The 26,554-nt window shown below is 39.4% G+C and overlaps 1 protein-coding gene and 1 long non-coding RNA gene across 2 annotated transcripts in view; one reads left to right on the top strand and one right to left on the bottom strand.

The window, feature by feature from the left end:
- Positions 1-16,487, bottom strand: part of LOC122874388 — a 30,292-nt gene extending 13,805 nt beyond the window's left edge. The window contains exon 1 of the long non-coding RNA XR_006377597.1: positions 16,332-16,487. This is a non-coding gene — a long non-coding RNA (uncharacterized LOC122874388). The remainder of the gene's footprint in view (positions 1-16,331) is intronic.
- rgma (repulsive guidance molecule BMP co-receptor a) lies at positions 11,688-24,463 on the top strand. The gene is made up of 4 exons (XM_044192134.1): positions 11,688-12,188; positions 16,459-16,574; positions 18,623-19,140; positions 21,449-24,463. The coding sequence occupies exons 1-4, from the start codon at positions 12,175-12,177 to the stop codon at positions 22,151-22,153; spliced, it is 1,353 nt and encodes a 450-aa protein (XP_044048069.1). The 5' UTR covers positions 11,688-12,174; the 3' UTR covers positions 22,154-24,463.
- Positions 24,464-26,554: the final 2,091 nt, after the last annotated feature.

Here is a 26,554-nt window from a genome sequence, read left to right as displayed (position 1 = left end):
ATACCCTCACATTTGTAATGGCTGGTAAATTCCTGAGAACGTGACACAGGATTGTCCCAGGTGGAGTGGTGAAAGTATCAGCAGCAGCTGATGATGTCAGAGTTTAAAAAGTGAAATCTAACTATAGTACGTGGAATTAGCAAATCGCCATGAGGGAAAAGGGTTAAACCAATAATCCGGAGTGTAATTAGCAAACAAAGTAGACAGTCGGAAAATAATTTAACTAGCCTGACAAGTTAAGGGTTTTATCACTGAGCTCACAGCACAGTACAAAGGACGTCCAGTTGATAATAACTAGTTTTCGACCAAAGAACAGCACGAGCCATCAAGTCCAATCAGTGTTGCACTCTTATGTCATAACCCAGAGGTTCAGAGCGCTGGACTGAGAGCAGCAGGAAAAGATTAATGGCCTCTGAAGCATGTTGAGGTAATAAGAAAAATACTGTAGAAATGGGTTAAATTGTTAGACTAAACTTCTTTTATCCAGGATCCATTCATCTTTTGGAACTGAATCGTGTTTGAGTATCTGTCTTTGCTTTCTCAAAGCTTTTATTTGTTCACTAAATAAACTGTTTTCAATTGTTCTCACAGTTTTATGGAAGATGCATTATTCTCTTACAGTATAATTATTCTCTCACACATCAGAAATTTATCAATTTCTGATGTGTGAGAAAGAGTTAAAACATGGCATGAAAGCACTGATTAAGCAAAAATAAAGACTGACGTTGCCACTGCATGCATGGCTGTCAATGTAATGGATGATTTTTAATGTCTACGCCAAATAAACCTTTCTCTCCGACGTATTTGCTTTGCTTTCACTTGTGTTGATAAAAGCAAGAATCCAGCAGCATGGATGTCTATGAGGCCTGTCTATGCTCATCTCTGGATCCTCAAGCTACCTTTTCATACACCCTTCATGCTTTCTGTATCTGTCTAAGTATTCTCTGCCTGGTTTTATTTGAGCCATTTGCCTGTGTGGTTCCAATTGGATGCCTTAGAAGAGTTTTTTCCCCCCACCCTCCATTGTGTTGAAACTATTCTGGCTGACAGTTGCCTCTGTGAAACAGGGCTTCAGTTCTTTGTCAGCTTGCTGCATTGTGACAGAAGATTCACAGGTGCAAAAAGAAGGACTTGGTAAATGAATAGAAAAATATTGTGGGAAAGGTATGTGGTATGAGTGCACATGCAAAAGACAGACAGATTCCGAGAGAGAAAGAAGGAGGAAGTAAAACACCAAGCTTAGACTAATGCAAGCCCTGTGGGAGTGCATAATTGTGTTGGATTTGTGTTGGTCAGAGGTGAAGATTTTTTTTAGAAATACTTTTTATACAGAAAAAGTATATAAATATTTATGGAAAAACTGGAGTCCCCATTCTTCAACAGCTCTCTTACTTTAAATCTATTTGGAAAAGCAGTCAATACCATCAATCAATACTGTACAATATGCAACAGAGGACAAGTACGGGCAGATTCTCTGGGTTTTGCGTGGTAGAATTCTTGGCTCTGGGACCTGACAGAAATTGAGTTTCTTATCTAAAATGGCAGAGTGATTTCAGATTTCCTCTGCGTATGCTGTATTGACCGACTGCAAGTTGTTTCCAGTTCTCCACATACTGATGGTAATGCCAGTGTGTCAGAAACACACCCTAAAGTAGGCTGTATTTAAAGACACCATAGGTAAAATCAAATGAAATCTGTCTTTGCATTTTGGCTCATCTTTGTTTATTTTTGATTTATTCACATCCATCTGCCCCAAACTCTGTTTTATTCTCTTGCATGCTGGGTGTGGTAGTGTTTTCCAAATGGGGTAAAGTTGGGTCTTAGACGAGAGACGCTGAGCGTTTGACTGCTGATACCCTGGAATTCGCTGCAAAGATACAGCTGGGATCATGAGTGCAGATCACCTTACTGTGAAAAAGAGACTGATAGCAGCTGGAAAGCAAATGAGCATGTGTCAGCCATCTGGAAAAGTCACCCAAAACACTATGTATTCTCTGTGCTGAGACAAAGGAGTCATTTTACTTTATGAAAAGACTTGTTCCCCCTTTTCCACTGCAGATGAAGCAGAAAACTGTAGCTCCTTTTCAGTCAGATACAAAACAACTGTAATCAATTCAACAAATTTGGGGGGCTGCTGACATCTTGTGTGGCAACCATTTGTTTTAATCAGGAGACGACTGAGGTTGAATGCTGTCTTTAGGTGGGGCTTGACACAAACCTGTTCATATTAGTTAGTTAGTTAAAAGTGGTTATAGCTTTTCTGAACAGCTATACTCAAAGGTAGGGTGCTGTCATAGAAAGGGGCGAGACGGCGTGCACTTTCGGACAGTCTCTCTTCAAACGCATTCATTGTGTTGCACTTGTGGTTGTGTGAAAAAATAAAGCTTGAAATAGAAGTTCAAATCCTATTAACTTTCTCACTTTCACACATCTGGCCAATTGCTACGTGAACTGGGCGTTGCTTGAAGGATTTTTGCTTTCAGAAAGTTACAAAAATTGTCAGATGCAGCCCCCTTAATTCCGACGTAAGAAAGATGTGGATGGGGTTTCAGACACTGCTAGACCATCAAACAAGCACTTCAGTTGAAGCATACTGACTACATTACAGTGAACAGCTGCTAGCTAGAAACATGCCTCACAACACCAACACTTGCTAGGTTATAAAAGCTATCTAGAACAGTTAATGTTTGTCCGGTCACAGCTTCAAACTCTCCCCTGGACCTCACTTGGCCATGACCACAACCACCATTCATCAGAGAGACTTGAACAGCATATTTTAAAGGGCCTCTGCTGCATTCACGCTGTATCGTTCAGACTTACAAGCACCCAAGTGGGAAAAACCATTCACAATAGGAACAACAGCACTAAACTGCAATATCTTCCTCTACGAGAAAGAAACTACAGAAGTGCCAACAAACCCTGGCAACATGGCTGTAAAGTTTCCATCATTGACAGTTAAATCTAAAAACATCTAAAAAAAATTCAACAATAACACAATCAGTTGAGCTAATTTGAAACAATACACTGTTTGTTTTTATCTGGCTTCACTTGTTAACGAACCGCTGCAATTTTGTAATACAAAAAAAGTGAATACTACAAGGCTAGTAATGGGGTGACCATTTTGGAGTAATGCTTGAACACTCCCAAGTCGGGAATAACGGGGGGTTTTCCTGGTCTTCCAGTTCTTCTGACATTGTGTGAATGTAGCATTAAAAGTCACTCTTCGAATGAGGTCTGTGGGCTGCTGACAACCATTTGTTTCAGTCAGGAGAAGATAGAGGTTTCATGCTCACTTCCTCTGTAATGAGACTTTCACTACGGCAAAACAAGTCAAGTCATTGGGGTTGGTGTGTTGCTGCAGGGTACAAGTAGAAGCTGAAATCTGAGTCCACAAGTCAAGATTAAAGGTTTATCAAAGCTAAGACACTGCAGAGTGGTTTATAGTCTTTAGAGGCCAGATTGTACAACTTGGGGAAGCTAATCAGAGCAACAATAATTTTCCCAGTAACATACCATGAGGTATTACCTGGTATTTTGGCTTGCGGGTATCTGATTGGTCAGTGCAGTGTGTTGCACGATGACACTGTAGTGCGCCACAAAAAAAGTTGAGCCAGAACCAACTGTTCAGCTGTGCTACCCTGTGTTTTTGGCCTGAGGCTTCTTCAACACGAACCCCCTGTTGTGCCAACGCGGTGGTCTCATTAAAACGAATGAGGAAGCTAGCATTTTTTTTTTACCACAGTGTTATTGTCAGAGTGAAAAGGGCCCCGAGGCTGTGGAAACCAGTTATACTTGGACTGGCCCTTGAGCTTATCCAGGTGTGGTTTTCCATGGCCATGTACTTTCCTCCTTCGCAGTAATGTAGTCTAATCTGTCACCAACTCAGGAACTTTAGGTCTTCTCACCTCTCTGCTGCTAGTTTCTTCATTACCCTTGAAAGCACACAAATGTTATTTCCTGCTCAACACAGAGATTATTAATGCAGTATCTCCACAGGCTTGATACTGACTCATAGGGATAAGATATTTAATCACATTCAAAAATGAAAAGGATGCTTGTGTTCATGTTCTTGTTCAGCTAGTGCACAGAAAACAACTTGCTTGCCTCCGAATGTGCAGCTCAAAAGTACAAAGGGGTCATTTTCAGACTTTCCCTGGCTCCTCACACCTTAAAGTGAAGTGGCAGCTCCAGCTCTTATAAGGGTGCTGGACATAATAGCCATGTGCTAAGTGGATTGCTGGGTGCTTCCAGCCAAATAACAAGAGACAGCAGCAAAGCCTTGTGCTCTCCCACAGGCGTCCTGTCAACTGTGGCTTCAGGGGAAATTTTATTTCCTTGATCAGGACTTCTGTGAATCCGTGCACTTGATATTTTAAAAAACAACAATTTATTTAGAAATGTTTTTCCTGCTAGTGACATAAACACCATTTAATGTGGTTGGGCTGCTTTATTCAAGCAGTGTACCTTTAACTGATGGTGCAAGGCCTGTGATATCACAGTTTCCTGTCATGGATATTCTCAGTTACTGTACCTACATGCCTTTTTGGACTCCTTTTCTAACCTCAAAGCTAATTTGGAAGCTCACTGTCTCAGTGGTTGCACAGGTCAAGAACAGTGCATGCTGTTTAAGAGCAGCACAAGATTTTTTTTTTGTTTAATAGTACACACATATCTATACCGGTGTTGCACATACTACAGTATATCACCCCCTTCTGAACAACTGATTTAAAGTGGGTATTAAAGTGCTTTTCATTGAGATTCCTCTGCTTTCTTGTTTCTTTTTGCAGCCAAAGGTTTATGTGATTTACATGCCCTGACAGTTACAGCAAGTGTCTGTCAGGACATGTGATAGCTCATAAAAGGTAACCTATTTTGCCTAATATGTCATTTGTCATATTGAATTTTCATCAGCCAAAGATATGTTTCTTCCTTGGTTTGCTTTGATTGGCACAAATCAGAGGAAATGTAGACAATACATGGGCAAGTAGAGGCATACAGACTGAACCAGACTTTTCCTATATTAGTCATGAAAACCACCATTCACTTTCACTCTTTTCCCTACAAAATGTAACTTAACTACCACATGACAAGGAGAGGTTGTAAATCATTTGCTAATATAATTTCAGTTGTATTACACGATGGCGGCCCCATATCTGAATGTACTTTTTAACAGTCACATAAATTTCAATCTTGACTTATAACTCTACACAATTTGGGCAAACTGGCCATGGACCACAAAGGAAGTCGAAGACAGCATTTTTTTTTTTTTTAAATCAAACAGTTATACAGACATATTACGATGAGGTTAAATATGTGGCGACTCCTACTCTAGCTTTAATTAAAGTTACTGGTGAGAGGACCAGCCTGCGTGTTGAGACAGAGGAGATAAAGTCAACGTGGCCTGAAGGCAACTATGACTCACTGATGTTATTTCGGCTCGAGATTTTTTTCTGAGGGGGGCTCGAGTCTCCTCCTGTTTCACAACTTTTCAGGAGACCTACGGTGTGTGAGGTGCTCAAACAGCTGTCAGTAAAACATCAACAGCCTCTGTCGCCATTCCACTGTTCAATAAACACCTGACCAAACACCAGACGCCATCGCCTCTCCATTGCAGGACTCTATGAGATACAAGGCAGGACTGAGGAGCTACACACCCATTCAACTTACTGTGGAATTAACCTCATTGCATGTTAAGCACAAGCTCGAGCTAAGGCATCTATAGAGCAAATCAAACCTTTATAGCTTGTTCAGCACCAATGTTTTTCATTTTTTTTCCTTTTTAGGGTCCTTATCCAATTAACCTGCTTCTATTGCAGCAACCGAGACAGAGAAATTACAGTATCATTTTACATATAACGATCAATAACAGCATCATTTAGCCCAGGGGAAAGGTCCACTGTCTCAGAGAGCTGGGGATATCTGTTAGTCTTTTTCCTGTAATTAGATGTCCGTGGGCTCTTCAATTAATCTGAACCCACAGCGCTGACATTTCCACAGCTCATTAATGAACAACAGCACGCTTCTCAAAGATGGAGTGGACTAAAAGGCTGAACAGGGATATGAACATGGATGACATTTAGTAGCACTGTCGTCCTGCTGTCTTCAGTAACAATCCAAGAAGCATTTCCAAATGTTTGGGAGCATCTAATGAGAAATAGCTCCTCCTACATCTTAATGAGTTTCAAATTAATCTGCTATTTTGGCCACCACTGAATTCTACTCTTCAACAATTTTAAGGAGACTATAAATATTTCATCATGAATGGAAATGTTCTTTTTCTAGGCCCTAGAATTGCAAATTAATTTCCCTCCACCGGCTGAGGATAAAATTACGCTGTTGGACGGATTGTTCTGAAATTTTATCGAGCAACTGACCCGTGATAATGGTTTAAAACTAAAATAGGACTGCCAATTTATATTGCAAATGAAATCTACTTTACTGCACAGATTTTGGAAAGAATGACTCCAAACTTTTACATGTAATAATGGTCATATTTCCTTGAAATAATGAAATAATCAAATAAAATTTGAAATGAATTAAGAGTATTAAAATGTGAAATGGAGCAAGTTGTGGCATTTGTAGGAGCAGCTATATCCCTGCTGGGGAACTTTAAAGTCAATGTGTGTGGTCAAAGTAATAAAGAGAGCCAACAGTGCCATAATGCTGAAGATTTACTGTCTAGACTGGATGGGAATTAATTTTAGATTGTGTCTATTGGATTTCAGGCTTGTGATGTTTTCTAAAAGCAAAATCTGGGCTGATTCATATGATAACGTTAAAGTGTTTGCTTGTAGGGGGTACCAGATTCCCCGTGCAGCTTAAAGAATCTTTCTGATTCCTGTTTCTCACTATCGGCAGAGCATTAAAGCTGCAGAGTGATTTTGGGGCTGCGGATAATTTGCTTGCACCTGCAAAAATTTGAGCTTTTCGCTGCAGCTATTGTGAGAAGATGGCACAAAAGAAAGGGCAGGATGTAGCCCCTGTAGCTGTGCATACAGGACAACGCTGCAGAATACTAGTAAAGTTCAACAAACAAGCAGAAGAAGCCAAGACCTTTCAGACTGGCTGCTTATTTTCCAACACCCAGACATTGGCAGCAGTCACCTTTAAATGCACATAATTCAAATAGCTGTCTGCATTTACACAGGTCAAGGATGGATAACCAGAGTTTAGATGGAGGGAAAATATTGGTTCTGAAAGATACAGAGAGGTGTTTGTGTTTTATCACTGCAGCACAGAGTTACAATATTTCAGCTAGAAGAATATGAGTGCTGCTAATACAACGGCGACAGTGAAGAATATAATACGAAAAAATGTTTCCTAATAAAGTGTTAGCTTAAACATTATTATATGAATCCGTGTAGTCTGAAGAATAAATGTGATTAACGCAATTTCAGAATTGAATGGGACTTTTCTTAGAGTCAAAATGTACGCATCTATTTCCATTGTCTGTGTAAAATGTAGAACAAAATATGCAATGATTGTTATAAGACAAATAAAGGCATAATGCCAGAATTGCTTATTATTTCTGAGACTGATTAGTTGTGGGTTACTATAAATTAAATTGCCAGAAAGGCATTTCACACCGTGTGGAGAAAAACCTTATCTAATTTTATATTCGTAAACTGAATATTTAGATAGTCCTTCACTTTTTGCACAGAATTTCAGAAGCAGGAAATTAAAAAGGCTGCTGTTTTGCTGAGATAAGCCTCAGTTTCTTTATGTGTTTATGGCATCTTGCATGCTAATGGAGTCATGGCTGCTCACCAACATGTGTTTTTTTTTTAACCCTGTCAGGTGCAAAATTGTGATGATCATTCATAGTCTAAAACAGTTATTCATTCACTAACGTTCCTCCCTAAAATTTGGCTTGATGTGTTGTGTCTTCCATTGAGATCAGTTCTGTTTAGCAGCGGGGCTAATTATTTGTCTCGCAGTCTGTACACACTCTGTCTAGTTCTGTCCACGTCTGGAATTAAACAGTGTGCATAATTCTCGCTGGCTTGCAGTCTGGCTTTATAAAGAAAGAAAAATAGGGGGGAAAAGAAGAACCTCACCTTCTCTGCTTAAAATGATAAAGGAGATTCTGTAATGAGGGCTTGTGCATTCAAGCCCATTCCACTGTGTGCACGAACAGGCCAATTTGCAAGCTTCCTGCATTCATATTGTTACTGACTGGGGCAGTAATTCCACACAGTGTCTGAGCCCCACATATCACCTCTTAATAGAATTTTTATAATTTATGCTCACACCTTATTACCAAAGACAGTGCTGCTGGATGCACCACCCCCTCTTTTTAAATGTCAATCATGTACATGAAACATACATCTTAGTCTATTTGTATTTTCACTGAATACCAAGGGACTCTCTCTGGATCACTGTGTAACATTTGTCTCATTTAATAGCCTTTAGAAGAAGAGAAGCCTTTGGCAGTAACAGACAGTCATTTTTAACAATAAAGAACTGCTCTTCAGTCAAGTTTGATACACTCAGTGAGGTCTACAGGATGTGTTTCAGTTCAAAATACCATGTCAGCAATACAATAGCCCACGCTGCGTAGGGAGAAGGTTCCTTGATTCCTGATGTGGAAATGCACTGGGCCTCTTACCTGTCACTCTTCATGACCACCTCTCAGTCAAAGCCTATTAGATTGGATCATTTCCGGGACTTTTAGTTTACTGAGGTAGCTTTATGACAGTTAACGAGCAGATACACAATGCGGTCAGGTCTGTGTGGAGAATACAATAAAAGGCCGGTGTCATTTCAAGAAGCAGATAGACATTAGCATTAGCTACACTTATTAGCAAATCCGTTTTAAGCCAACATGGCAGTTTTTTGGATAAATCATATGCAAAGCAGTACATAAGCTACAGTATGTTATGGCACAGTTATGTAAGCATATATATGCTGGGAATATATTGTATACTGCCATATACTGTACGTATTTTTCAATTTAAAAATGGTTTCATTTTATTAATCTGGCAGCATTGCAAAGAAAAGTAGTCTATTTCTAAAATCAAAACAGATAACACAGCTTTTGTTTGCAACACAACAGGTTTCTCACAAATCTGAAATAACACTAACACTTTAACCCTTTAACACTAAATAACTTATTTTGTTCTTTTAGGCCGTGAAAGAAGTTTTTTGGCCACAGTTCCTTTCATTTCAAATGTAATCAGATGTGATTATTGCAGATTAGGGCTGAAACTAACAATTATTTTCTCAATTAATGAATTCATTGTTTGGTCTATAAATGTCAGAAAATATGCCCAACACAATTTCTTAAAGCCCAATGTGATGTCATCAAACGTCCTGTTTAGTCCAACCAAAAATCCAAAACCCAGAGGATGGAATTAGGGTATGTTTAGTATTTTTGCTTGAGGAATTACTTAATCGATTAATCGAATAATCTTTTCAGCTCTATTACAGGTTAAGTTTATGAATTTTTGATCAACTCCACATGACAAGGAATAATATTTTTTAAATGGTGTACAATACAACAGAAAAAATACCTTTCAGGTGACACAATGATCACAGGAGGATGTGTTGGTATGTCTCCAACAGCCCCTGAGGTGTCACACTGCATTGTGTTTCAGACGCCTCAGAAAAAAAGAGGCACATTGCACTGTGACAAGCTAATTGTTATGCTGCGGGAGTTCAAAAGGCAACTGGAAGGTCAGTAAGAGCATACTATGTTTGCTAATCCATGGCTGACTCAGAAATACTGCAGTCGCTGACTAGTTTACTGCACGTCTTTCATAATATCATCCACTCCCAACATGCAGTCAGTTATTGAGAGACATTTCCTAAGAATGTATATGTCCAGAGGAAAAAAAATCAGTCCTACATAATGATAATTTTCTTTGCACACACAAAGCATCTGAAAATCATGAGTGTCTTTTAACGAGAAGACAACGGTGAACTTTTGATCCTACAGTGGGGAAGTACACCATGTGATGATCTGAAGAAATCACCAGAACGTGAAGCAAGATTTGGATGTGTAACTTGTTGAACTTACAGTATGTGGTTTACGATTAATCATGTTGCAGAAATCTTGCAGCCATTTCCTATAACTCTGTGTGTCAGGAAAGACTGAGTAAATCAGTCTGTAAGCTACATTTTTCTGGATATATATTCCTTCTATATCACAAGGTTTGAAAAATAAATGTTTCTGCCAGGATCAATGAGCTTGTAATCTTTTTTACATTGGTCATGCAGGATTTTTCTGCTCTCTGGCAGATTTTTCTTCTGTTTCTATCTCTTTTTTAGGCCTTATTGCTGAGGCAGCCTGAGCTTAACAGATTTGTATAATGGACTAAATCACAGGCTACTAAAGGAAATCACAGAGAGCCCCAAGGCTAGGTATTACTAAATGCTTCTTTCATTCAGGTCTATAATAGTTACATGGTTAACTGTCACTGATTTGTTCTGTAAAATGAAGCAGAAACTGAACTACAACACGATAAAATAAATCAAAGTGTTTTATTAATGCAGTGATATGTAAAGCAGATCTGTTGTTAACTTGCCATAATACCTCAGCAAGGCAGCGAGTACACCAGCTGTGTTTGAGATGGGGCCGGCATCCGGCACCTCTAAAACCATTCTTTGCACACTGGGGTGTCACTCTTTCATGTTCTTATGTTACATCAATGTAAAATATGCTGCCTCTCAGTGGCCATCTGGAGAGGGCAGGTCTGGGCTGTGATAGTAAACGAGCGGATTACAGGGGTCAGTTTCTTGCTGGGTGTACAAAGGGATGATGTAATGTGACAGCTCTGTCCGGCAAATAACATCTACTGCATCAGCGTTAATAGAAGGTGAAATCACAGTTTCGTTGTGAAAGGTTTTAACTATCTAGCTCTGCATTTCCGTTGGATTGTGCATGTCAATTATCAGCATGGTCATTCTGCTGTTTCAGTCAGATACTGTAAGTCTCTGCTCTCCCTGTTGTGAGGGATTTTCCTGATCAGAGGGAAATTGGAGCAGAGCGAACCAGTTATGTTGTATGGAGTGGAGGCTCGAAAAGATGGGGGGGGGGGGAGATTTTCCTGCATGCAGTCTGATCTTAAAACACAGGTGCAGCCTCCACGCAGTCCTCTCTGCCTTTGAGCACACCCCACCCCCCTCCTCATGGCTGCAAAGTGTTTGTCCATCTAATCCTCCATTAAATCCTGATTATTATGGATTTGTCTTTTTCCAACCTGTGATTTGCAGAGATGAGGAACTGCTAAAGGTTATCTGGAGAGAATGTAGATCTGGGGCTATTTGTTGGAAATCAACATCACTAACTAATAAACCAAGGTGTAGCCTATATGGAATAGCAGTTCAATTCAGTTTCAAACTCTTATTTTTGCTGTCAAACGTGCAGAAACTTCAAGATCCAAATCTTGCAGAAAGAACAGAAAATAGGGCACATAACCTCACTACCTATCAAAAGAATGACATTTGATTCAATGCTGACAATACATGGGTTTAATTTCACTTGCTTTAACAGAAAATAACGCTATACAACTGAATTTTGTCTTGTTTTTCAATGCAGCTGAGACCTAATCTGAGGAATCCTATCTCCCAAAGCATCTGAGAGAAAAACTAGTTGGGGAAATAAGGGGGGTTCACAGCTGAGATTCGGGGCTCCCAGTGGCGTCATGCAGAGCCGATCATTGTCTCTCTCACACTTTCTAACTAGCCATTTCACAACATCGAGACAGCGGATCGGGCCGTACGCAGCAGCAGCAGCAGCAGCTTTGCCCTCAGGGCTTTTTTCTCCCGACGTCGACCATAAACTAACAATTTGGATTCAACGCGCGGATGAGGGCAATTACAGGACTTAATCTATCATAATGTCTGCTTTCCGATCCGATCGACTGTTAGTCAAATGAGTTAAGCAATGGCTAAAGAGATCTGAGTCGTCCCCCGGGTGCGAGAAGTGGCTCTTTAAATGAATCCCAACTAACAGAAAAATCACCTTCATTTCACCGAGAAGCAGATCGGTGGACATCATGTACAGATTGACGGATTTTACACTCAGAAAGCCACTGGGTGCGTTTGATTTCGGATTACTGTGACACACAGGACGAGTTTTTGAAGGGGGAAGATTTTTAAGGAGTCTGCTTCCTCTCGCTCCTGTTCGCTGTCCTTCGGGTTCCTGCAGGACTCCAGAGTCGCGGAGAGCCCATGCAGTCGCCAAGGTTGGTTTGTCTGTTAGTTGGAGACTTATTTTGAATTCTAAACAACATTATCTGAGTTTATTTTACACAGGGGTGTTGTCAGTTTTTGCTTTGCTTGCTGGGTATTCAAAATACTATAACCCATGTGTAGCCTATTTGTGTAAGAAATGTCTATTTTCCAACCAACCATCTGCACAGTGAGGAGATCTGGATTTCTGCAATATTAAGAACTAGTTTGCTGTCACACGAGAAATTTAAATTAAACTGTAGCCTATTCACTTGACTAAGTGCCTTTTTAAATATTGAAGAATAGAGTAAGATCACACCGCACTATTTTTATTCATATTGTCGGCATTTATTACAGCTACTCCCAACCAGAAATACCGTTGAGACTTTATGTTGACTAAAGGATGATCTTCTCCAGAGCAGTGCAACAGGACAAATGCGCATGCTGGCTGCAGAATTGCACCTTTTAAATCCTAATTGCATGACAGCTGTAATTACACCAATAACCGAGTTGTCCATAAAGCTCTAATTTAATGACAGGTTTGGTTGTCCTCATAATGCCATGTGCGTTTGTGTCATGATTTGAGGTTTCATATCAGAGCTCATAACAAGCGCCATCTGTTGGAAAAGAGGGTCAGTCCGCTGTGACCGTCAAGACAGATGCGCAGAAAAATGTAGACTAGTGCACACAATTCAACACTGCAGCAAAGGGATCACCATATTACTTACATTATACCATATTTAGTATATGAAAATGTCAACTGTTATAAGTCCTTTAACGGCTTGTTTGACAGGTGATATCTGAGATTTATATCAGCAGACCATAAAACGTGATTGGATTACTGGATTTATGGAGATGTTTTATTGTTATATTATGTCACCTTTACTTGTCCAAGCATGCGCAGCACAGGATCGGCCTGATGTCTCTATATACATTTCTCTGTGGAGATAAATGCTTATTTATAGATGGTTTGCCATTTCACTTCATGGAGATGTTAAACCCCCTAGGTAAAACTCTTCCAATTAAAAGCAATCTATCTGTTGATTATTCAGTCACTAAAACTATTACCAAAAGCCAAAATACAGCGGATAGCAAACACTTGATGAGAAAAGGCTATTGAAGAGAGGAGGTCCTAATCTAATTTTGATTGGTGGTGTAGTCACAGTCTCTCAGAGCTCAAGGTAAGGTCTTCAAATTGCTTATTTTGTCCAACAAACAGCCCAAAATCTAAAATCATTCATTTTAGAATGATATAAAACCAAGGGAAACAGTGAATTCTCGCATTTGAGAAGCTGGCACCACAGAATCTTTGGCATTTTTGCTTAATAAATGACTTAACTGATTTTTGTCAATTGGTTATTCTATTAATTGACTAATGATTTACACGCTAATTAGAATAATTCGATATTTCTGATCCAGAATAAGGAATAAATAGAGCTGTCCTGACTAAAGAAATGGATCGTGGACTTCAAAATAAGTCGTTATCCATTGATATATATGAAAAATCTGTATAAATAATTTGTTGTCACTTTGCAGATGAATGCAGGCATGCACAAGTATCTCTAAATATCTATTATTAAAGACCAAAGCTTACTTGTGACTATTGTGATGCCAGAAATGTGATTTTCTCTTAACGACGAATGACTATTAGCTAATCGTTCATGAAAAGACAATTCAAAAATGAGTAATCGGCTAAAGATTTCTTAGTCAACCAGGACATTAACGACCAATTCATTGAGTAATTACATAGCATATTAACGTCTTGATAGTAAATAATGTACAAACATCTTGCACCTTTGTCTGCAAAGTCGCCGCAACAGGTGCAAATGTACAATCTGATATACAGAAACAAGGATTCTGAGCTTTTTCTAACCAACAGTCGACTAACACGCAAATCAGTCACACTTAAAGATATCTACATCAAAGCCCTCACAGTGTCATAGAACAGCTAAATTCCTGAGTTTGTTTCTACGTCCACAGTGTCAATGCTAAAAAGCCAAAAATGTTCCACAATTCATCAAAACATATCACCAAGCAGCTTCTACCTTTCAGCTGCAGTCATTCATTTCAGATGTGAATGCCTGGTATATTAGAGCTTGAAATCAGTCTGCACAGGGCCACCCTTGTTGAAAACATGTGTAGGCTCAGACCTCATTGTACAAGAACGTATCCATCATCCATGAGAGGAACAGCAATCACAAAGACGTTCACCGCACTATGGAAAAATACTGTACAGCCAGCCACAACCTGAGTACGCAGCCATCTGTTGGGTAGAATTTTGGCTGAAATGGCAGTAAAAGACAGCAGTAATGTGTCGTTTAACTGAAAGATAATCAAAGGAGGTGGTATTATGCCTTTTAAAGGAGGGATCACCGCCTGCTCTTGTGATCAGTAGTGAAAATATATTCGAATCCTTTAAACCAACATGCAAAGAATACTGTATTACAAGTCCTGCATGCTTAGTTTTACTGAAGGAAACAAGTATCATCACGAAAATGTACTTATGAATCTAAAATTTGGTCCCTTCTCATTGTTGATGTGTTAACCATGTGAGCATGTACTTTGGTTTTGACTTACTTCATGTACTGTTGGGTGGTTTAAACTGCAGCCTGTTTAATGAGCTCATGGCTTGTAGTTTGCTGGGTAAGTAGAAACGATTGCCATCAGTAAAAAGTACAATATTTTGGTGTCATTGAGAAAACAGCTCATGTTCTTAGTTGTAATGTTGTAATTTTGGTAATTTAACAACCTGAGGATGAGTTTATATCATATAATTACAGGCACATTACACAAAGTGGGTTTTTACATGCTGATTCTGAATGTGCTGTCTTTACTTCCACCCTGTGATATTCAGTTTGATTTTGTTTCCTTAATTCCTTTAAAATCCAGATCCCTCCTTATTATATTTCCCCCTCACCTAGCTGACAGTATGTCTGAGAGTATCATACACAGAGCTGAAACTGCGATCAATCAATTTATCAATCAACAGAAAATTAATTGGCAACTCTTTTGATAATTGGTTAATCGTTTAAGGCATTTTTTATTGAATATTCGTTAATTCCACCTTGTCAAACGTGAGGATTTGATGCTTTTTTCTGTCATGTATGATAGTAAACTAAATATCTTTGAGTTTTGGACTGTTGGTTGGATAAAACAACCAGTTTAAATTTATGTCAGCTTTGGCTTTGATAAACTGACATTTTATTCACAAAATAAGTTATCTAGAAAATAATGAACAGATTAATCAATAATAACAAGAATTGTTAGTTTCAGCCCTAATTATACAGTTTCAGCTTGTTCCAATTCTATTTATGATGTTTATACTGTGTGAAATATTCAAACCCAAGACTCCATATTTTTATGGCTGCACCATTTCACCAAAAGGGAATATTCTTGATTTTGACCAGTTTTATCCAGCATTCACTCTGACAAATTTTATATCTTTAGAAACTTTGGGATCTCCACTAGCATATACAATAAAGTTATGTAGATTTAAACGTTTGGCTGCACAGCGTGAGTTTGTACTAATTGATCTACCAGTGGGTCTGTGGGGTTAAAGAGCTGAACTTGGCCTGTAGCCACCATTTTAGGTGATGTAACCTACATATGACATAGTAGGTTTAAACATGGCAGAGTGTGGTGATGTGAAGGGGAAAAGCAGATAATTTACAACTCTGAGAATAAACGTGATGCTTGTTTATATTGGTTGTTTTCTTACTCTTCCCTCTGTATTAATCTCCGCACACATGCTCTGTGGAGGGATGACACTGTTTTCCTCTTCAGGTTTTCCCTCCACAGTGAGTTTAGTGTTGCGATTATTGCAGCAAATGAAACCTTTCTTATATTGCGTTGTGGACCACCACTTTGTGGTTCGTGAAGACTCGGTCGTCGACGAACAAGTCTACACGTTGAGATGTAATTTGAAACTTGGAGAGGGGGGGGGGTTAAGGGCAGCCGTGATTGGTTCTGTGTGTCCGCTGGCCCTCAGAGGCTGCACCCTCTCGACAATCCGTAAAAGGAAGAGAGGCTGCCTGGCTGCTTTCAGCAGTTCGTCCCGCACTGGGTGTTAGCTAGCTTACTCGGCTAGCTTACGCGGCTGTAGCCGTTAAGTTAACTCAACTCTCATACCGAAGAGGGCAAAAACAATTACTTCTTACCGGATAGTGATGAGAAGACGGGACCGACTTCAGACCTCTTTTATGGACTTTTTTTGTGTGTTTTCTCAACGAGGACTCGGCGGCTCTAACTCTTCTCCTCTGTCCTTCCTTAATGCGGTTTGACCAGGGAGAGGAGTGAAGTGCGACCCCGAGCTGGATGGATGGTTATGGGGAAAAGAGGAAGACCCTCGGCGCTTGACGTGTGTAGAGTCCTCGCCGTGATACTCTCACTCTTCCCCTCCGGTAAGATGCTACTTTTTCATTTTATCAGTTTTAAATCAGCGACCCACTGGCATGTTTTACACCGATACGGTTAGCCTAACATTATTAAATGTTGAACTTTGTAAATCATAACGTAAGCTAAGTTAGCTAACTTAAGTCTTTGGCGTTAATTAAAACTGCTTTATCACCTTGGTCAGAAAAGTTGCCAGGTTTGGTCACTATTTATTTATTAGCCGAAATATTTTAGTGCTATTATAATTGAACTAGAGTTACTTAGTACACCTAAAAAACTATGCAGCGTTTGCTTAAGTTCGCAAATGGTTATAAAAAATATCTAAATATTCATAATCGCCGTAGTAAATTAGCTGGAATACCATCAAACTCAATAAAAAATTATTAAAAAGTAGGTTACTAGATTAGAGATTTAGGGCAAAGTGCTTACGTGCAGACGTCTGGAAAAGGTTGAAGGTTTGGAAAATATTACAACAAGCTTGAAAGGGAACAACCTTTCCATTACAGCGCAAAATTTGACTAGTTTAAATAGTTTTAGTCTGTGTTTTATTTGACTTTATTTTATTAGAGAAAGAGAAAACTAAGTGAGGGATCTTTTTGGAGCTGCTGTAGCCCCCAACCCTTGTTTTGTTTGGGGGATGGGGCATGCCTCAGTATTTCACATTAGCTCATTGAAAGTAACAGTTTTTTTTTCTCCAACCTTAAGTTTAGTTATTAATTAAGCGATGAATTGCATTTTGAGATGCTTTAATTGCTCCCTTGAAACTTAAAGAAACATTTTTGTAGAGATTATGGTTTGAATGTGCCTGTTGAGATGTTTTAAAGCCCACCATTCATAGCAGCTATTTTTTAGGAGTGAACATGTAGCACTACAGTAGCAGTGTAATATATTAGAAACTCGTTTTTGCATTTAAATTGGCGTAATATCATTGTGATTTAACAACAGGATGATTGCAGTCACTTTTTGCAGTGGGGACACCCCATTCAGCTCACCTTGCATGTTTGCCAAACCCTTATCAGTTTCCCTCTTAAGTAACTTACCATCAAACAACAAAGTGATAATGCACTGATAGCTGAGATCAAAATTAGTTTATTGCCATCTATCAAATGGGTGGTAAATGGAGAGGAGGTGTGGGGGTTGGAGAGAGCTGCGGTGAAGATTTCAGGAGGGATATTGTTTTAATTGTGACTTCAAAGTGTTGATATGGCTTCACCCCTCAACACTGAGTTAAACTTCTCACAGCCCATTCAAATAAATGCTTTATTAGTCGAAGGTAATACTAGTCAAACATGGTGTCGCAACGCGGCATCCTGAGAAATGTTTGAAGAACATTTGTGTAAAGAGTTGGCCGGATGTGGCAACGAAGCTGGAGACAACAATCTACGGTCAAGCAGCGCTGATTATCATCAAAGGTGTAGATTAGAATCCCAAGTTTTACTTGTACATAAACCAAAAGCCACTGGGTGTGAAAGGGAAATACACTTCTCTACAATAAACAGCAAAGTTATCTTTTTATATCCAGGTTGACTCAAGGGAGGTTCAGAGCTGCTCTTGTCTTTTTCCTTATGAGGTTTTGTTCACAGTTTTTTGAGCAAATACAATGTTTTGTGCTATTAAAATGTAAAGATTTGTATGGATATATATGTTATTTGTCATTTTTCATGGTGCTTAAACAAAACACAACAGCAACATACAATGGGTGCTATCCATTTCTATTCCTCTAGAATTGGAGTGTTTTTAAAATTTTTACCAGATGCAAACTAAATAAAAGACAAAACAAAGTATGTAGCAAAAGATAAAATTTACTGCTTTGTTATTATTATAATGTTAATATAATAATGATGATGATGATGATGATAATAACAACAACAAAGCAGTAAGTAATAAAAGTAAGACTACATTTGGCACTGCAGCCTAACAGCAATGGCTGTGTGGGCATTAAACATTAGTTGGTATTCATGATTAGTTGAATCTGTGTAGTATCATGTTTCTAAATGACATGGTGGCCCCTGGTTTGCTTCTTTTGTTCAAACCGTATCTTGTTCCTCCCTGACAGTGAGTCTGCAGTGCAAGATCCTCAAGTGTAACTCAGAATTTTGGGCCTCCACCTCGAACTCTGGACCGGAGGAGGAGTTTTGCACAGCGCTGCGATCGTACAACAGCTGTGTACGCCGGACCGCACGTACCTGCAGGGGTGACTTGGCGTACCACTCCGCCCAGCATGGCATAGAGGATCTAATGAGCCAACACAACTGCTCCAAGGAGGGGCCGACATCCCAACCACGTGCCCGCACTCCGCTTCCTCCTCCACCACCGCCGCTCCTGCCTGACAGCCAGGAACGCTCCGATGGCCCGGAAGTGTGCCACTATGAGCGCAGTCTTCCACGCAACACAGCGCCGCCTAACTACACCCACTGTGGCTTCTTTGGAGACCCGCACCTCCGAACCTTTGGTGACGACTTCCAGACGTGTAAAGTGGAAGGGGCCTGGCCGCTCATCCACAACAAATACCTGTCTGTCCAGGTGACCAACACTCCTGTAGTGCCGGGTTCTTTGGCCACCGCCACAAGCAAGGTGGGGATCCTTTCTGTTCACCTTGTATGCATGTTAATATGGTCTACTTAGGTCAGAAACAATATGTCAGTCAACTATGGCTGCAACTATCAATTATTTTCATTTATTATTTTCTCCATTGATCAATTAGGTGGGGGTTTTTTTTGTTGTTGTTTTTTTTTCCGAAAATCACAATATTCCAGAGCCCATGGTGACATCTTCTCATGTGTCTTGTTTTGTCCAACCAACAGTCCAGAACCCAAAAATATTCAGTTTACTATCACATAAGCAGCAAATTTGCACATGTGAGGAGCTGGAACAAGTAAATTTGACATTTTTGCTTGAAAAATAATTTAAAAGATTTGTCATTTATCAATTTTCTGTTGATCAACTAATCAATTAATCGATTTTGTTTCAACTCTACAATCAACAGAAAATTATTCAGCAATTGCAATAATAACTGGAAGACTTGTGCTCTGGAAAATTATGAAAAATTGTACATTTTCCCATATTTCCTGAAATTTTCTAGGCTAAATAATAAAAAAGTAATCTAAACATGAATCTTTAATTAAGATAATCATTAGTTGCCCCCTTTGATGCATTGATGTTACATGTTAGCTGTTGGTGACTTTAGATATCACTACATTTTCTGCTAGTATTGGGTCCATAAATGTCTGCATCAGAACATCTTGCTGTTCACGTTTTTGTACGTGTGAGTCTCTTCTTTCATGTGGCCTGATTGTGAGAGCAGCTGTGGGTCGGCTTTTCTGTCAACTGTGGACTCTGGTTTGGATGAGTTCCATAAAGAAGCCAAACCCAGCTCAATTGCAAAGATCTTGATAAGCTTTATAAATTATATGTTAGTATTATAACAGCAGTGCTGCATCAAATGTTAACATGAGGCTCCATTTTCACTTTTCACAGTGGACAGCTGAGGCTGATGTTTGGCCTACTTAGATTGTAGACCATACTGAGCACATTAAATTAAAAAATGTTGTGTCTGCACAGAACTGTAGATATTTTCTTTTCATAGCTTTATCAGCAGTGCATTCCTCATTATTGTTGTTTTGTTTAATGGTACATTGGTTGGTTTGGATGGCTGTCCCTGAAATGGCTTTCAGTAGAACTTGAGGTCAAAAACAAAGAAGTAGGAGTATTTGTAGTTGGCAAATTCACTTAGAGTTAGTCCAGATTTTGACAGCAACGACCTCAACCACTTTGCAGAGTATCATAACTGAAGTATTTAGACTGAGGTATAAGAGGACTTTGTCCTTAATCACATTTGTAGAAAGTATAATTTTCTGCAATCAAGGTTTCTTAATGATACTCGATTAAGCATTCAGGGTTTCTTTAGCTTTTAAAGTAATGACATTTTTATATTGCTGTTGTTGGAAGCAAATGAGACAGCTTTTTTAAGATCTTGATTCTGGACAAAGGGAAAACAAGGCAGCAGCCAATGCCACCTGTGCAAACAAGGCCCCTCTGGTAAAAAAAAAAAAAAATCTGCATTAGCAGAGCTCTGTGTTTGGTACATTGCTGGCACTACAGCAAATAAAACTGTCTGGTTATTTCCATCTTCATTCTGATGAAGGGATAATAGAGGCATTTTTCTTTTTGTTTGTTTTCATTAAAAGCTTAAGAAATGAACCAGGAAAAAAACAGGAGTTAATGTAGGAGAATGGAGGAGGAAATGTTAGCCATGGGTAGGGGAAATGGAGACAGAACTGGTGCAACAGATGAATTGTCAAGCTAATAGAGTATTGGGACTGTAGACTCCCCCCGTCTTCAGTCCCAAGCGAGCAGACAGCAGAGTCCCTAGGCTGTCCTGGTATCGCTGCTCTGACAATGGCTCATTGGTGTCCTGATGAAACCAAGCTTGCAAAGTCCTGACCAGTCTCACTTAATTAGCTGCAGAGTATATCACGCTGTCCTGGCCCGAAGCCACTCCCTGGAGCATAGTTCTGGGGTTCACAGGCAGGTTTTTCAGAGCTATGAATGGATCGTCTTTGTGTCTGCAAACTGAGGCCTGATTTTACATGGCCGAGACTGATGTTTTTTGAGGGCGTTTACCTTGGCCTCCCCCATGTTGAGCCAGTGCTGAAATGTGACACTTAAGTGGGGTAGATGGCACATATTGCACAAATTTGTTCTTAATGCAAATGTATAAGCACTTCCCTTTTTAAGTCTGATGTTTACATTTTCTGCAGTTCACAAGGATTCTGTATGTGACCAGACTGCATACTTGCATTTGTGAGAATCTTGAAGGCAAACGCATGTGATCATTTATGCTGAAACTTAATGAGATTTCTGTTTTTCTGTCCTCCTGCAGCTGACAATCATCTTTAAGAATTTCCAGGAATGTGTGGACCAGAAGATGTACCACGCAGAGACGGATGAGCTGCCAGCTGCATTTGCAGATGGCTCCAAGAACGGAGGGGATCGGCACGGAGCGAACACTCTGCGTGTGGTGGAGAAGGTTCCTGGGCAGCATGTGGAGATTCAGGCCAGGTACATTGGAACAACCATAGTGGTCCGGCAGGTCGGCCGCTACCTGACCTTTGCCGTACGGATGCCGGAGGAAGTTGTGAACTCTGTGGAGGAAGGTGATAATCAGGACTTGTACCTGTGTCTTCACGGCTGTCCTGCCAACCAGCGCATCGACTTCAGGAACTTCAGGGCTCGAGCAGCGGAGGCGCACAGCGCAGGCAGGACCAGGAGCGGCACCGGGACACAAGGCTTTACCTACCAGTCTGCCAAGGCCAAGTGCAAAGAGCGGCTCCCAGTGGAGGACCTGTACTTTCAGTCCTGCGTGTTTGACCTCCTCTCCTCTGGAGACATAAACTTCACCATGGCAGCCTACTACGCCTTTGAGGATGTAAAAATGCTCCACTCAAACAGCCAGAGATACCACATATTTGAAAAGGATGCTTTTATGAGCAATGCAGCACAGACGGGCAAAGATTTTCTTTCACTCTTCTTCCTCAATCTCCTCGCTGTCTTATTGTGGATTGAGTGTTGCACAGTTCATCTATAGTCCCTTTACAACAGTAACCTCATAGTGTATCTGTCAGTGAGTGTTAGAGTACCATCGCTGTGTCGTACATTGGCCGGTGGCTTGTCAACAGGGTCATCCCAGCCCTGAGTCTCATTTTAGTTGTATTGTCATGTCTTGACTTCAGTCTAATGACAAGACGACTTCACCGTGCTCCCACCTATCATCACATGTATTTAGCTGGTTCATAGGACTGGTCTTTGATGAGAGCAGCGGTGAGAGAGCCCAGCTACTCCAGAGCTCAGGATATCCACCTGGGATTAAACCCCACATTCTCACCAGGGCTGCATGCCTATGGGAAGCCGGACAAGATGATCTTTTGCAGAAAGAGAAGTTTGTTGATCCTCCCTCCCCTGATCCCCTCATTGGTGCCAAGCCAGTGAAGCTCTCTGTGGCTCATGTGGCGAGGCAAGAGGACCTGACAGGGGCTTTTGTTAACCTAAGGCCAGAAGCAGCTCTGTTTGATTAGTTTCCAGCTTTGGAAAAGCCTGAGCCTTTTGGAGGAAGCACTCAGCCAAAAGGATGTCAGAGCAGCGTCTCCAGTTGTCTGCTGTGGAGATTAATGGGTCATATTGTTAGTGTGTGTGTGTATTAGTACAACATGTGTGCAGAATTCAGCGTCTGTGGTTAATTTTGTGTGTTTGTGGGTGCAGGAATTCCCAGAAATGAGATAACAAACCTCCAGTGGGAGAAATCTTTCCCATGTCTTTAAGTTGCACCCAAAATTTCAGACATAGAAAAGTCGAGGCGCTCCACAGTCTGTTCAAATGGACTCTATCAGCCAAGTAGCAAATCCCAAAAGGGAACTGATTAAAAATAGTCTTTTTTCATCTGTACATCATCTTCATTGTCATATAGCCTTTCACTCCATTGTTTGAGCTGATGTTGATCAGAGAGTGTTTTGTATTTTTAAGTCTGTAATGTGAATGTAGCTAACAAGAAAGCAAAAGAACAACTTTAGTTAAGGGCACTCAGAGTGTTTACAGAATTCAGATCAACCAGTCAAACTACAACACCTTTTTGATAACATTTTGTGAATTTAACTCTCCATTACAAGTCTGTCACCAACAGCGGTGTAGATACTGTTAGTACTAGCTGTAAAGATGTCACCTCTAGTCAGTTTAGCATTTTATAGACTACCAGTGGGCTGACCTGACTGTGGCTTAGTGTGTAAATGATAAGCATATGTCTGTAGATGTGATTTCATGGCTTAAGTCATTGCCAAAGAACAAGCCCTTGTGCCAACATTTCCCTAACAACTGAATTTTCATCTTTCAGTCTGAAACAATTCAGATTAGGGGGATTCTTAATTGTATATAACTTGTGTTTGCAGGTGAATTTGTGTTACACAGAAAAATGATAGTAACACATTATAAAAGCAGCATTTGTTTCTGTTTTTGTAGTCTTACCTTTGCTTTCCTTGTGTTTCACGATAGCACTCTTTGCTACAAGAGGTTTCCATTTGAATTTTGGCTCTCAGCTGCAGTATCTGGTAATGTGTACGTCATCCCTGAAGACACCATTACTACTCGGGCACAGTTTTACGGTCATTTATCCTTTACACTAAAGTATTTGGCAGGCCTTACTAGTGCTATTTGGAATATGTGTTGGTGCAGTTTAACAACAACAAAAAAATCCTACAAACAAATGATTGTAATGTTGAATCTTGTGTTAATAGATGTAATTTGTAATGTGAGTTTTACAGTATATGGTTCTACACGTGTAATGTGAGATTGTACATATGTGAGTTGTTGAGTTTAAATTTGTAAATTACCAGTTGTGTTTTGAATTTATCACTCCAGTTTTTGTACATGAGATGTTTTGGTGAATGTGAACCTTTTTTTTATTTGAAAAGGGATTTTTGCAAAAACATAAAAACCACAGAACAAAATACTCTACTAAATACAGTATACTCAGTGATAAAGTCCTGGATGTCATCAAGTTTTTCTCACTTGGTCATAGATCAAATAAAGCATCCTAAATGCAGCCCACCTTATCTAGAAAGGGTATGTAGGAATGTGTTCTGGGGTGTTCATGTTTTTGAGTTTAAAGCACTTTATGTTTTCTTTTTCATTTTAGCGCTTATTTTGAAATTCTGTGTCAGACTTGTACTGGTTTAAAAAGTTGTGTGTTTTGTTTTTTTTTTTTTTTTTTTGTTTTTTTTTTAAATAGCTGAATGGGAAATGCCAGAAAGATCAAACTGTATGTAAAGCAAATGTTGTGCCACACATGCCAGCTGTTTATAATGTAAATTATTTATTGAATAAAAGAAAATGTCTTGTTAGTGTCTCATTTGTATTGCTGTAAGAGCATTTTTTGAAAATCACCCAGTTTTCTCGCCACAATGGTGTTTGACTGACCCCTGCTGTAAAGATGTAGTGATGAACGTCACCAGATGTTTGTGGTAAGAGGAGTCAAAAACATCTTAGTAAAAAGTAAACGTTTTGTATAAAGAAGCTAAATGTTACAAATGTTATACAATAAGGACTACAATCATAAGGACTACAATCACGTCTACCCACAGTGCTCTCCCTCAAGCCCTGAATCGGCCAATAGCGAACCTCCAAAGGTGTGTTGTTACAGCTTCATGCACATCTTGTCACGATTAAGACATTGTATCCAAGATTATATATGCTCCAGTAAATTGTAGCATGCAGGAGGAAAGTTTACATATGAGATAATTCCCCTACAATTATGTTGCCGTATCAATATATGCTTTTTGAGTTATTCATAAACATCTTAAATGAGTTAAAGAAGAATACAGTAACCATTTTTAGTGAGAACCATCAGTGGAGGCACTATAAAATGTATGTTTTTCAAAGACATGCTTGTTTTTGTTCTTCTATAATTGGGAATTCAGGGGTCGACCCAATACTTAAAGGTTATATTATAACATTAAAAAAAAAATATATATATATTTTTTAAAAGTACATAAGTACATCCACAGAGCTTTTAGAAAGGTCCGGAATAAAAGTGTCACTTCCTAAAAAGAAAAAAGATTGTGAATTAATCATTTTTTTTAAATTGACGGGTCCAAAATGAATGTTTAGTTTATCTCTGTGTGAGATGTCTGACGTTTGGTTCCTGCTTCTAACAAGGCTTGTGAGCCAATAGTATGGTATAGTATAGTATAGTTTATGCAGGGCAACTTGATTGTGGCGGACTGGTCCACTTATGAAAAGATGGCTAATCTTCTTTAAGAACGGAGTGGACGTGGGATCCCAATATATTACCAGTGTGACATGTCGAAGGTAAATTAAAGCTCCAAAATACTGTAAATCTGCCCAAAACGTGACTGTTATTGAGGGTGTCATCTCATATAGCAGTCTAACGTTAGCCCTATTATGAGACACTTCGCTGAGGCACTAGCTAGCCATGTAGCCAGCTGCGTTGAGCTTAACAGCTACGGTACTCACGTTAATATAAAAATCTGAAAATACTGACATGATCATACAGTCGTCCTTTCTCCCTGTAGCCATTGTTGCTGTGTGGCGCTCAGCTGTTTTTTTTATAATCCTGCTTTGTTTTCGGCAAGAAAACACTTCAACTAATGTCGCTAAATACGCTAACTAACGTCAACTTTTACTGTAGCTGTCTGTCTAATGTCGAGCATTACAATGTACTGTACTGTACTCTTTGATTGGATTAAAATGTAAATATTTACCTAATGTCTTATAGTGTAAGGATGATTGAAATGTCATTTTACGGTAAGTGTTGCAATATAGGGGCCCTATAATTATTAAATGATGGGGGGGAAAGGTTTACCTAAAGCTAGCTAGCCATCTCCTAAGATCACCACAGATGATGTTACATGAAACACCACCGCACAAGGTAACCTAAATAGCTAATAATATATATATATATATAATGTATAACATAATGATGTGTTGCAAAAATGAATTCATTACTCTATCATGAAAGATTCATCACTTGATATGACTGAGTCTGAGTCTCACTCCACTCGACCATGAAAAGAGCAGATTGTGCAACAAACTATGAGCCACTGGAGTGGAAGGTGGGAGGGGGAGTGCGTCATCTAGTGGCTGGATGATATCAATAGCATCTTTAAGCATTTCCATAATACATTCACTGGCAAATTTATATATTTACAAATGTAACTTTTAAATTCAGTTTTATTTGTCTTTCAAACTCATTTCATATTGGTCAGCTCAGCTAATATAGTTATTTAACTTTTTTTATAATTAATATAGATGTGGCAAATGTGAACATCAGGAGGAATCACACTAATGTCAACATTTGGTTGTATTCATGTCATGAACCTTTTCATGTTTTATAGGCGTTTGAGGACTCTTAAATTGTAAGAATAAGAACCAAATTATGTCATTCTAATAATTTTGATGCATTAAAGACCAATGTTTTATT

This window comes from Siniperca chuatsi, linkage group LG4 (assembly GCF_020085105.1).
Source record: "Siniperca chuatsi isolate FFG_IHB_CAS linkage group LG4, ASM2008510v1, whole genome shotgun sequence".
Lineage (NCBI taxonomy): Eukaryota > Metazoa > Chordata > Actinopteri > Centrarchiformes > Sinipercidae > Siniperca > Siniperca chuatsi.
This window is presented reverse-complemented; position numbering and strand designations above follow the sequence as displayed.